The 12,450-nt window shown below is 28.5% G+C and overlaps 4 protein-coding genes across 4 annotated transcripts in view; 3 read left to right on the top strand and 1 right to left on the bottom strand.

Annotated features, from left to right (window-relative positions):
• LOC108566012 (cuticle protein CP14.6-like) overlaps positions 1 to 1,045 on the top strand; it is a 2,899-nt gene extending 1,854 nt beyond the window's left edge. Inside the window, exon 3 of the mRNA XM_017925709.1 lies at positions 902 to 1,045. Coding sequence (XP_017781198.1) covers positions 902 to 1,045 — 144 coding nt within the window. The remainder of the gene's footprint in view (positions 1 to 901) is intronic.
• A 1,484-nt stretch (positions 1,046 to 2,529) lies between these two features.
• On the top strand, positions 2,530 to 2,982 carry LOC108566011 (cuticle protein CP14.6-like). The gene is made up of 2 exons (XM_017925707.1): positions 2,530 to 2,538; positions 2,598 to 2,982. The coding sequence occupies exons 1-2, from the start codon at positions 2,530 to 2,532 to the stop codon at positions 2,973 to 2,975; spliced, it is 387 nt and encodes a 128-aa protein (XP_017781196.1). The 3' UTR covers positions 2,976 to 2,982.
• Positions 2,983 to 4,694: 1,712 nt separating this feature from the next.
• LOC108566010 (cuticle protein CP14.6-like) lies at positions 4,695 to 5,191 on the top strand. The gene is made up of 2 exons (XM_017925706.1): positions 4,695 to 4,703; positions 4,778 to 5,191. Exons 1-2 carry the CDS (start codon positions 4,695 to 4,697, stop codon positions 5,153 to 5,155), a joined length of 387 nt encoding a protein of 128 aa, XP_017781195.1. The 3' UTR covers positions 5,156 to 5,191.
• Positions 5,192 to 7,119: 1,928 nt separating this feature from the next.
• LOC108566009 (endocuticle structural glycoprotein SgAbd-8-like) lies at positions 7,120 to 7,594 on the bottom strand. The gene is made up of 2 exons (XM_017925705.1): positions 7,583 to 7,594; positions 7,120 to 7,473 (listed from the first exon to the last, which is right to left on the bottom strand). Exons 1-2 carry the CDS (start codon positions 7,592 to 7,594, stop codon positions 7,141 to 7,143), a joined length of 345 nt encoding a protein of 114 aa, XP_017781194.1. The 3' UTR covers positions 7,120 to 7,140.
• Positions 7,595 to 12,450: the final 4,856 nt, after the last annotated feature.

Raw genomic sequence — 12,450 nt, 5'->3', positions numbered from 1 at the left:
CTACCAAAATATCGCTTAGACAATTATATAAGCACAAATGTAGTTAATGTAAATAGCTTCCGTGTGAATAAAGTTGCATATATTAATCAACTAGAAACATATTTTTTTTAAATATAAATTGTTTACATATTGCATCTTTATAATATTGAACAAATTCTACAATTAATCGAAAAAAAATATTATATTGGGACAAGAAGACCTGTGGTCAATAGCCCTTTGTAGCAGATCAATTTGTTTTTTTTTATTTTCTTGTTATATTATGTTATTTTTTTTTGAGTATGTAGTATGATTTTTTGCAATAAATATTATTATTAATTATATTGATTAAATAAAATGGAAATAAATATCAAAGCACTTTTCTAAAAATAAATTATAGTAAATTTGCACTGATTAATTTAAAACTAATTTTGACTAATTATGACAAAAAAAAGTATAGCCCTTTGCAGTAGACTATTTACTATAAGTAATTTTGCCTTTTAAATTAATATTACTATAAACATATTTTTAGTTAACAAACATATAGTGTGGCAAAAATTATTATCGCAAGGTAAAATTGAATAATAGCTTAAGGCATATGCAATTAGTCATTGCATATACTCTTTCCTTGGTATTTCATTTTTTCGATTAGAGATCGATGACCTTCACCGTTGTGGCGCATCTTCAAAATTGCGTTTGATGAAATGTATGATCTTAACAGCCTTGGAGACAAGTAAGGAAGAAAAAACTGGCTTAAACACACTCTCACAACTACACTCACTTGATTGATCATCTATAAATACCAACGATCTCCGAAAAATAATCATTACACAGTTAATCTCCAATTCAAGATGAAATCTGTAAGTATAAACAATCAAATAAATGAATTTAATATATATTTTATAATTATTACTGACTTTATTAGGTATTTGTCGCTTGCGCCGTTTTGGCTTTTGCCTCCGCCATCGCCGCTGAAGAAATGGTCGAAATCCTCAGACAGGAAGCTGATGTAGGTTTTGATGGAACCTACAAGCACGCTTTCGAAACCTCCAACGGAATCGTTGTCTGAAGAACACGGAGTCCTGAAGAACGCCGGATCGAAAACGCTGCTGTGGAAGCTACTGGTTCTTACGAATTCACCGCTCCAGATGGAACCAAATACGCTCTTCATTACGTTGCCGATGAGAACGGTTTCCAACCACAAGCCGATTTCTTAGCCAACCCCACCACCAGTCCCACCAATGATCCAAAGGGCTCTTGACTACATCGCATCTCATCCACAACCACTTCCACAAGGAAAGGTATTATAAATGACCTTTTGTACATACATGATTTGTAAATATTACCATAAATAAAAACAGCAATATAATAAAAATTATTAAAGTATTTATTCTTTTTCATTTACATATAAATTTCATTTTTGAATTTATTATCCTAAGAAAATACAGAAATAGTAAATGATGTTAATATAACACTGGATGATAAGCAAATTGTAATTAATGATAACACTTAAAAAAATAAATTTGTATCAAGTGAATCAAGTCTGTTAACTCTTTGTGAGGCGGTGGTTTGAACATGCCAAGTTGGGCATTGTTATAATTTTCTAAGAAATGTCCACGAACAAGGAATTAATCCTTCAATTTTGTTGGTATGATAAATCTTGATAGATCAAACCATCTGATTGATAGTTGATGTTGTTGTCTGATTCAGTTGCTAAAAAATTGTTGGGTCTAGAAAATTAGGAATTGTGTCTTGTTAGGGAGTTATTGGAGGTTAATAAAAAGTCAAGAAACTTGAGTAGGTGACCATTGCACTAATATAAGTTACTTAATAATTACTTAAGTCATTATATATATGGTCATATCCTAATGAATCTAGTATCTTGAAAGAATACATCCACTTTTTCTACATAATCATCAATAAAGGCAACTACTAGACAAACAAAATAAAGAATTGGAAAAAGTAAATTATTTACAACGTATATAATGTTGCAATATACATTTATGTATTGCATCAACCATATATAAGCGACATGATAACAAATATTAACTGATTTTTTTTAAAATTAGATAATTGCATACTATATCTTCAATATACCGAAACAAATACAAAAGGTCTAAGAGCTTTCAAATATTTTTTAATATTTTAGAATCAACTTTATTATATATTTAATAAAAGTAAATAATTTAAAATAAAATAATCTACTATTATTTATACACTAAATATTTGATTTCTTTTAAATCTCTCAAAATATAATGTTGGATTCATTGATATTAATTGTATTTATTAATATAATAGTTGGATTCATTGTGATTATTTTTATAATTAAAATTTTTAAACATTACTGATGCAATTAATAAACGACTTTCATTTTGAAGACCAATCTTCAAAAATTACATTTCTACGAGATGAACAAACTTAACAGCCTTGAAGATAAATAACTACTAGAAAAAAGTTGCTTATCAAAAGACATTCACACTCACAAAACCAATTGTGTATAAATAGTGAGCATCTCCGAAAAGTAATCATTACACAGTTAATCTCCACATCAAGATGAAATCTGTACGTATAAACAAGCAAATAACTGAATAACTATTAATAATAATTATTGATTTGATTAGGTATTCGTTGCTCTTGCCTTCTTGGCCATTGCCGCTGCTGTTGAAGATGTTGTCCAAATCCTCAGGCAAGAAGCTGATGTTGGTTTCGATGGAACTTACAAACACGCTTTTGAAACCTCCGACGGAATCGTCGTCGAAGAACACGGAGTCCTGAAGAACGCCGGATCCGAAAACGCTGCTGTAGAAGCTACTGGTTCTTACGAATTCACCGCTCCAGACGGAATTAAATATGCTCTTCATTACGTTGCCGATGAGAACGGTTTCCAACCACAAGCCGACTTCTTGCCAACTCCACCACCAATCCCAGCTGCCATCCAAAGGGCTCTTGACTACATCGCATCTCATCCACAGCCACTTCCACAAGGAAAGGTATTATAAATGACCTTTTGTACATAAATGATTTGTAAATATTACCATAAATAAAAACAGCAATATAATAAAAAATATTAGATGTATTATTTACATAATCCCAGCCAATCAAAATCCCAGCCAATCAAAATCCCAGCTGCTATCCAAAAGGCTCTCGACTCCATCGCAGCTCACCCACAACCTCAAGAACACAGAAAGAAATTCTAAATAATGTTTTTTATGTATGCAACTTGTAAATATGAACATACTTTAGAAGTAAATAAAGAAACACTCAACATAAAACATATTGTTTTGTTTAATTTTTACTTGAAAAATAATTAGTTTCAGCCTTATTTTTACCATTTGATGCTTATCAACTTTTACTCAATTTGAAACTTACCATTTGGAAATTAAAAATTTAAGAACTATATCTAGTGTTGATATTATATAACTTTCAAAAGTTAAACAATATTTATCACGAAAAATACTTAGAAGCAAACTTGAACAATACACATAGCTAAATAATAATTAGAATTAAAATTTGTGAACAACAAAAATAATAAAGTATAAAATATTATGTCATGCTCTTATTTTTAGATTTATTTATTTGGGTAAAATTATTTTGCTTAACGACTGATTCGAGTAACGAATCTTGTGAGGTTAAGCGAGGTTCCACTGAACTAACATTTTATAATTACTTAAAGTCATAAGGTTATCATTATATTCATGTTTTTATGAATGAATTTATAAGAAATATAAAAATAAGGTCCGAAAAAGCAATTGTTTGCATTATTTAAAAATCCATAGATTTCATTGAAGACATAGACCAAATTTTAGATTTCATATGCAATTTATTATAATAAGTTTGTTAAAAAAATAATAATATAGCAGAAAGACCTATGGTCTATGGTTTAATACAATGTTTATAACTGAAAATGTTATTTTTAATATAATAAATATATTTTTAATGTAAACTATTATAAGATGTTTCAGATGATAGTAAGTTTCTATATAGAGTTTAAAAAGAATTAATGAGAAAAAATACGAGATTGAGAAAGGTCAATGAATGAAACAAGAAGTGGTTCAGTGAATCAGCAATTTAAAACGAATTTACTATTGATCTCAATATGTTTGAACTTGACCGTACTCAACTACTCCACATTACCTACCGCAACACACGATTAACCCACTCTAGTTTTGCTACATTGTTTTGTTTGACTTTGAGATTTGTATATTTAAACTACAAATTGGCAAATTCAATAATTGTTAGTTATTTTACTTATTCTTTTTTTTTTATTGACAGGTTGCATGTTGATACCAGTAAAAATATTAATAATTATATTAGTACATTAATTACAACAATAATTATTAAGGAAATATACAATTTTTTTTATTTTGTTCAATATTTTTTAATATTCAATTACTATATGAATACAAATATGAGAATATTTGTTATTGAAGATGTTAACTAAATTATAGACATGGATTTTTTATTAAATTTATCAATGATTGTCAGTAATTAATTTTCCTTGATATTTAACGTATGAATCGTTGACCTTCATTAGTTTGGCTCATCTTCAAAAAGTGAATTTGTCTAAGATGTACAAACTTAACGGCCTTGGGGACAAGTAACTAAACAAAAAAGAAGTGGCTTAAGATAATTCATCTTCCATTCACGCTCACATAATTGTGTATAAATAGTGATCACCGCCGAAAAATAATCATTACACAGCAATTCTTCAAATCAATATGAAATCTGTGAGTATAACCTAATATCATAAACAAAGTTATTATAAACTATATATTAATTAATGTTATTTATTTTCTATAAGGTATTCGTTGCTCTTGCCTTCTTGGCTGTTGCCGCAGCTGTTGAGGATGTTGTCCAAATTCTCAGACAGGAAGCTGATGTCGGTTTCGATGGAACCTACAAGCACTCTTTCGAAACCTCCAATGGAATTGTTGTTGAAGAACACGGAGTCCTGAAGAACGCTGGATCCGAAAACGCTGCTGTAGAAGCTACTGGTTCTTACGAATTCACCGCTCCTGATGGAACTAAATACGCTCTGCACTACGTTGCCGATGAGAACGGTTTCCAACCACAAGCCGATTTCTTGCCAACCCCACCACCAATCCCACCAATGATCCAAAGGGCTCTTGAATACATCGCAGCTCACCCACAACCAATTCCACATGGAAAGGTATTGTAAATGCCGATTTGGATAATTGTAAAATTAGACATTAATGCAAACAAAATTATAAAAAAAAGCAAATAAATAAATTATATTGAAAAATATAATGAAACCTGACTTTATTTGTATTATTCTCATTTAATTTCATTAATTAAAAAAATAGATTTTACCCCAAAATTAATAAAAATTGCATACAGTAAACAATTCAGACAAATTCCATATTAAATACTATTGAAAGTAGTTATTATTATCGTAATAATATTTGTAATATTATCTTATAGTTTAAGAGGTTTGTCAAATGGTAAACAAATACGTTAGCAATTATTTTTTGATTATATGAAAAAAACAACAGTAATAATAATTTCTTGACCAGATAAACAATACAAAAAAATATACAAATATAAATAATAAAAATAAACAACATAAAATAAATTCTAATAAACATTAATTAAAGTAATTAATTATTAGCAATATTATGAAAAATATAAACGTTTTTGCCTTTTTTATTAAGTTACCAAAAAAAATTATCTAAAAAAAAAATACTGTAATTTTATTTCAATGAATTATTATATGACAAAATAAATCTGACACTTTCTTCCATATTTTCAATATATTAAATAATTAATATACATTATTAAAGTTGACGTTATTTAATATATATATTACGTATAACGATGAACATAATTTAGTATTCATTATTAAGTTTAATGCAAATATAGTTGCATATGTCTCTTTGCTATTTATTTATTAATTTTCAATTAGTGATACTTCAAAATATTTGTGAATTATAAAAATATTAATAAATATAATCAAAAGTCCTTTGCATTAGTTATTTTTGTTTACATTATCTTATTATTATCATTTATTATTAATAAATCCATGTGGAAAGATTTAGGTCTATATCGCAAGCCCAACAACCGAAAGACTGTTTATTGAAATCCTGACGTAAGAAATCCCGACTGTATTAAAGTCCCGACTACGTCAAAATCCCGACTACCATCAAAATGTTATTGTAGAAATTTATAATAATAATAAAAGACACTGTCGGGATTATGGTAGTCGGGATTTTGACATAGTCGGGATTTCAAACGTCGGGATTTTGAGCCAGCCGGGAATTCAAGCGTCGGGACTTTAATACAGTCGGGATTTCAAACTTCGGAATTTCGAATGCCGGGATTTCGATAGACGGGATTTCGGTTCTCGGGCTTGCAATTGCCACTGGAAAGATTTATATATGATAAATATTTGTAACAGTTAGTTTTAATATTTTAAATCATAAATTTGGGATAACAACCAAAGTATTGCTGCCTATTACATAATATTCATAATTGTTAATATAATATGACATGTTATTAAAGCACAAAAGAAATTAATAGAAGGTCAGACAATCAAATGTTTAATATAAATTTACTTTTTTCGAGAACTGCCAAAATTTGTTTTAAATTATAACATGTTTTTTGTTTACTTAAAACCAGTTGTTAAACATTTCAATAGAATCCACTATGTTTACATATAAAAATAAATGAGTTTACATATTCGATATTGAATAAAAAATTAATTACAAAGTAAGGTTACTAATTATAAACATACAAATATACGATCTGTACAATAAATTAGACTAATGACCGAAGATTAGTCTTACTCAATATATTTTTTGTTTTGAAATTTAAATTGGATATATTATTTAAATGTTTTTTTCGCAATCGAGAATTCAACGTCATTTCTAATGGAATGGATTGCTTCAATGACCAATTTAGCCATAAGTCTTTCAACAGGTTTGAATAAATTTCTAAAGAGCCGAAATAAAAGTATCAAAAATTTATTATCAATGTACGCTTTAACATAACACTAAAATTATCCTGAGGTTAACAGTGTCTTTGCTCATTAAACATAATCAACAAAAAAAATTGTTCAAAAGTCTATTTACAGGATTTGAACAAACACTACTATGACTAGGGACTTTACAAAACTAGATAAAAAAAAACAGAGCGTGTTCTTCCATTTTACAATTTTCCGGTGCGCGCCAAATAATCTAATGCCTTTTGGATCATCGGTGGGATTGGTGGTGGTGTTGGAAGATGATCGCCTTGAGGCCTGAAACCATCCTCATCGGCCAAATACACTAAACGCACAGTTTTACCATCCGGAGATGGGTATTGGAACTGCCCTTGAGCAACTTGTCCTTCTCCATTCAAAAATCCCTGTTCTTCAGCGGCGATTCCGTTACCGGTTTCGTATGCGTAATTGTAGCTTCCATCCGGGTTGATATCTGTCACTTGACGAAGGATGGGTATGTGGGCGGCCATGGAAAGGACCAAGAAGGACGCAAAAACAATCTAAAAAAATAAATAAAGAATATAATTAATTTGTATGAAATGCGTGAGAGAGCCATCGCCTATGCGAAATTTATTCTTATGCAATCAATCGACTCTTTCTCTAACTTACAAAGGTTTTCATCTTCGGCTGTGCGTTTGAATGGTTTGTATAATGATGCCGATGGAACTGCGGACTCAACCATTTATACCTGATAGCATCTCCCACTTAACCGAATAATCTGATGACTTACCAAAAAAATTGTAATATCAGACTTTTATTTGGTAATCCGTAGATTCTGGCGATATTGAAATCCATTGTATAATCTATTTAACCTTTTCTGGGTGTATGACAATTTTGCAATGCGCTTTCCCGCCTTCAAAAGTTCAATACTTTCGAAACGCGTATAAATCAACATTTCCGAAATATCTAATACCAAACGAAAAATTTTCTTTTTTACTTATTATTTTAGCTATGAACAATTAATAATGAGAACAAGTACAATCATTGAGAATCGAATAAATTTTAAACAACAAAAAATAAATCAAGGAAATGAATTTATGACATAAACAAATTAGCAATAGCCTTTAGGGGTTTTTATTTTCTTCCAAATACTAGAATAAATAACGCCAGTAAAAAATAAATAAAAAGATATTAATGGCTTATAATTTATTGGTAGACAGCTTATTTTTTAGTTTACAAATAATGAGTATCAACTAATTATGTAGAATCCGTATTTTTAAACAACTTTCATGACATTATAGTTGTGTATTTATTGTGAATTTATTTTTTTATGAACAAATTAAATAAATAACTTTACTACTGTGCATATCGTATAACTTTATACGGTTTCATAAAATACAATTCGCTATATTTGGCAAGGTTCAAACGAACATGAATAAAATGCACTTGACATTTTTCAAGTTATCTATTATATAAGAAACGCATTCGCATTCCAATTATACTATAATAAAAAAAAATACATTTCATTTTATTTTATTTACAAGTTATTTACAAAACAACATATTTTTTATAACCGATGTAAAATCAATAAATTATGTATAATAGATGTGTGTATCCAAATTGTTTGAATAATTAGATTATTCACTTTCCTATTAAAAATAAATAATATGTTTGAAATCGTGTAACATTAAGGTCCTTTTCACTAATTAATAAAATTCTTTGGTTCTTTTTAGTAAATTGAAAAGTTGTAGTTATTTATAGAGATGAAAAATAATAAATATCCGGTAAATATTGCACCATAAATAATTTTGTGGCGGATTTGAAGTACTCTTGAAGTCTTCTTAAAATGTATCCTTGACAAAACGCGACAATAATTATTAGTAGTGTAATAATAACTAAAAACATGACCCTGATTGACGAACAAAAATTATTTCGGAAAAATCTATTAATAATAATAACAGGACATTAATTATGTGTTTTGCTTCATCGATTTGTTTCGGTTTTTATACTGAATTCTTCAGGATTAACCTTATATTAATAATATGATAATTTATTTTTATTTCAATTTAATACTTAATAACTGCCGATTTATAGTTTTCCAAACTTATTTAATCTGTCACATCCGTGCAATATATTAAACATTATAAGAAGAAGAAACCGTAATCCATGATTTATATATGTTTTCAATGTCGTCGTCTTGGTTTTACTTAATAAATACTGGCTACTTCAACTCAGTCAATCTGTTAATGTAATCATAACTGTATAATAGATCCTACAGCAAATATGAAATGCAAAAAAAATACCTATATAATTTAAGTATATGTACTCGATATATTTCGTATAGTTTAATTATATAATGTTTGGTAATTATTATTACATAATGTTTGACCCTTAAAATTTTGACTTCAAATAGCAGGAAAACTATACAAGCTATAGAGATGCACGTATACTCATTGCATTTCCTATAGTTTCACTTTCTATTATCATGTTCGTAAATGGCAGTGGTATTTATAGTTAAAGAGAAATATTGAAGAAATATGTACTTACAATTATTATAATTTTAGTTCAAATTATTATACAGTGGAACCTCGCTTAACGAGCCTAATGAATTGTAAGAAAAATGACTCGCTTAACGATCAACGTTTCTCATAACCAGTGACGATGAGAAGAGAAGTCCTATATTATGTGTATTTCTAATATGTTTGACTGAGTAAAAATCCGGAAATTTTGGAACGGACTAAACTCGTTAAACGAGTTATAAATAAAATCACTGATTTATAAAGAAATTACTATTATATAGCTTCGCATTTCATGTTTACAATTACGACATCAAAATGCAGGAAAACCATATATGTTACAATTAAGCATACTCATTGTATTTCCTATATATTTCCCCTTTAACTGACATGTGTTTATACTAAAAAGTGGTATATCCGTTTTAGACACTTAAATTGTTATTATTACAATTACGACAACTTAAAACAGGAAAACCATGTATGATACAAATATGCACCTGTAATTAATTCATTTCCTATAGTTTCACCTTTAAAATAAATCTAGTTTAAATTAGAAAATAGAAATTCACTCAAATCATTTGTTCACATTAAATATTTATTGGTACAGCATTAAAAGAAAAATAAAATATGCTTACTTTTTAATCGATTTATTTTAATGCATTTTACCGGTCTACTATACAAGATAAGGAAGAACTTGCCATATAATTATTATAAAATAATGAAATCTTATCTTTTTTTGTAGAGGAGAGGAAACCTTACATAGGAAACACGGGTGGACCTTACACAGGACCTGTATCACTGTACTATTCTGCGATGTTGATTGTCTTTGCCTGTTTGGCACTTCCCTTGGTTCATGTTAGCGCTGGATTCCACTACCACTGTCCTCGTAAGCCCGCTGCAGCCTCTGCTCGTCTTCTTCTTTACTCATTAATACCTCTGTTATATATGCTGCTACAATCTCCCAGCTCTCTGCACTTCAACATTTCGCTCATAATTTTTTCCGGCTCTGGCAGAACTCCCAATTCTGCATCTGCCTCGTGTTTTCTTCTAAGCCCTAAAAAGCGTGTGCTCAGAGCTATCATCCTCCTCACAGTACCAGCACATTTCTTTGTAATCAAGTGTAGGTACTTGCCAATGAAATTGTATCTAGAGAATATAATGTTTCAGGTATAAATTGAATGCGAATACACCGATTTATATCCAATAGCGGTACTGAAGAGAAGTGTTTTAAGACCACTGATTTACTAGCAACTAGTAATACTACGATTGCAAAATTCGCTGATGATACAGCAATATTGGCATCAGATGAGAATTCAGCAATATCATCTGAATATCTGCAGGAAAATTTAGATAAGCTATAGTACTGGCACAAAAATGGAGAGTATGGATGATTCAATATCACATTCTCACTAAAGAAGGAAACGTAAGACTTATTGGCAAAGTTCCGTTCAAATCAACGAAAGACCTATATTTAGACATGCATCTCGACAGAAGATTTATGTGGATAGACCATATCCAAGAAAAGTGGGAACAATTGGAAAGTTTAAAGTTTGTTAGTTATCGGGGAAAGGTTGGAATTATTAGTTGATATTAAATTACTGATATACAAGAAAATATACAGCCAGCAAATCGAATATACAAATTAACCAAAGGTTCCAATCAAATTGCCTAATAATTACACCGTGGTTAATCAAGAATAGATAAATATATGAAAATCTCCAAATCAGTCTCAATAACAATGATTATTACCATTTACGAAGATATATTGAAATCACATAATGTTTTGCCATTAACCTTCTTGATAACAACAAAACAACACTTAAGCGTTATAAACCACTAGACTTAGTATATAGATTTAAATGAATTAATGTTCATTATTAAAATAATGGTAAACATACCCATAAAGTTTATACATTTAATTTCACTTGCGATCAAATTTACGTAATCATAGTAAATAAATATTTATTAGCCCTTCGTAAGAATTAATTATTTTTTTCCTTAAAATAATTATAGATTGATAGATTGCTTTGTAAATAATAAAAAATATATAATTATATAAATAAGTTTTATTATTTTTTATTTTCTTACATGATACTGTTTGAATAAATATTATTATTATTACTTCTATGAATGTGCGGATTAAATTATTCATGCATAAACATTTCTGTAGGTGTCAAATTGAGGTTAAATATTCAAATATAGTTTTAGTAAAAATAATTAATTAATGCATATGCAAAAAGACAGGTCAGGTTCAGTTTGTTTACACAGTTATAATAATCTTATTTATATACAAAAATCTGTCGAGGACGTATTTAGATGACCGTTAAAATTTCGACATAAAAAATAAGCAAGAAAAAATTACAATTTATTTTCTAGTTTCTATTAAAAAATTGAATTACCTAAATTAGAAAATATTATAACAGTTTATACTATATATAACTTTATGTATATAACGGGAAATGAAATAAACAATATTTAAATATGATTATAATTTTTTTTAACTTAATTACTTCCACAATTTTGTTTTGGTATAAATATATTTTACCTTAAAACGTATTTCATTTAAGCATAATTATAAAGGAAGTTATTAATAGCTATTACTAATATATATTCATTTATTTCAATGTTTTCATTACTTTGTCCCATGGATGGAATTCTGTACACCTTGAAATATTGTTTGGATTTGTCGTTTTAGAGTCTTAGTTCTGAGGAATTAAGTAAATCCAAATGATTTTAAACAACTTTATTAATTAGTTGTATTTTTTTCAGCTAATGCTATATTGTACACTTGGGGTTCCTTCTAAGACTCAGCAGTTACTTTAACTTTTCAGTTGAGACTAATTCTACAAGAGATATACATTTGTTTACATTCTGTAATATACGTTTTTTATATCTATTTTCTATTATTAATGAAAAATGTTATTATAAAAAAATAATGTGTTGTTTATAAAATTTCATTTATTTGGTAGAAGTACAAAAAATATTATATTTACTGAATATATATACAAAAATAAAATCAAA

The sequence above is a fragment of the Nicrophorus vespilloides genome, unplaced genomic scaffold (genome assembly GCF_001412225.1).
Source record: "Nicrophorus vespilloides isolate i.1.1-1 unplaced genomic scaffold, Nicve_v1.0, whole genome shotgun sequence".
Lineage (NCBI taxonomy): Eukaryota > Metazoa > Arthropoda > Insecta > Coleoptera > Silphidae > Nicrophorus > Nicrophorus vespilloides.
This window is presented reverse-complemented; position numbering and strand designations above follow the sequence as displayed.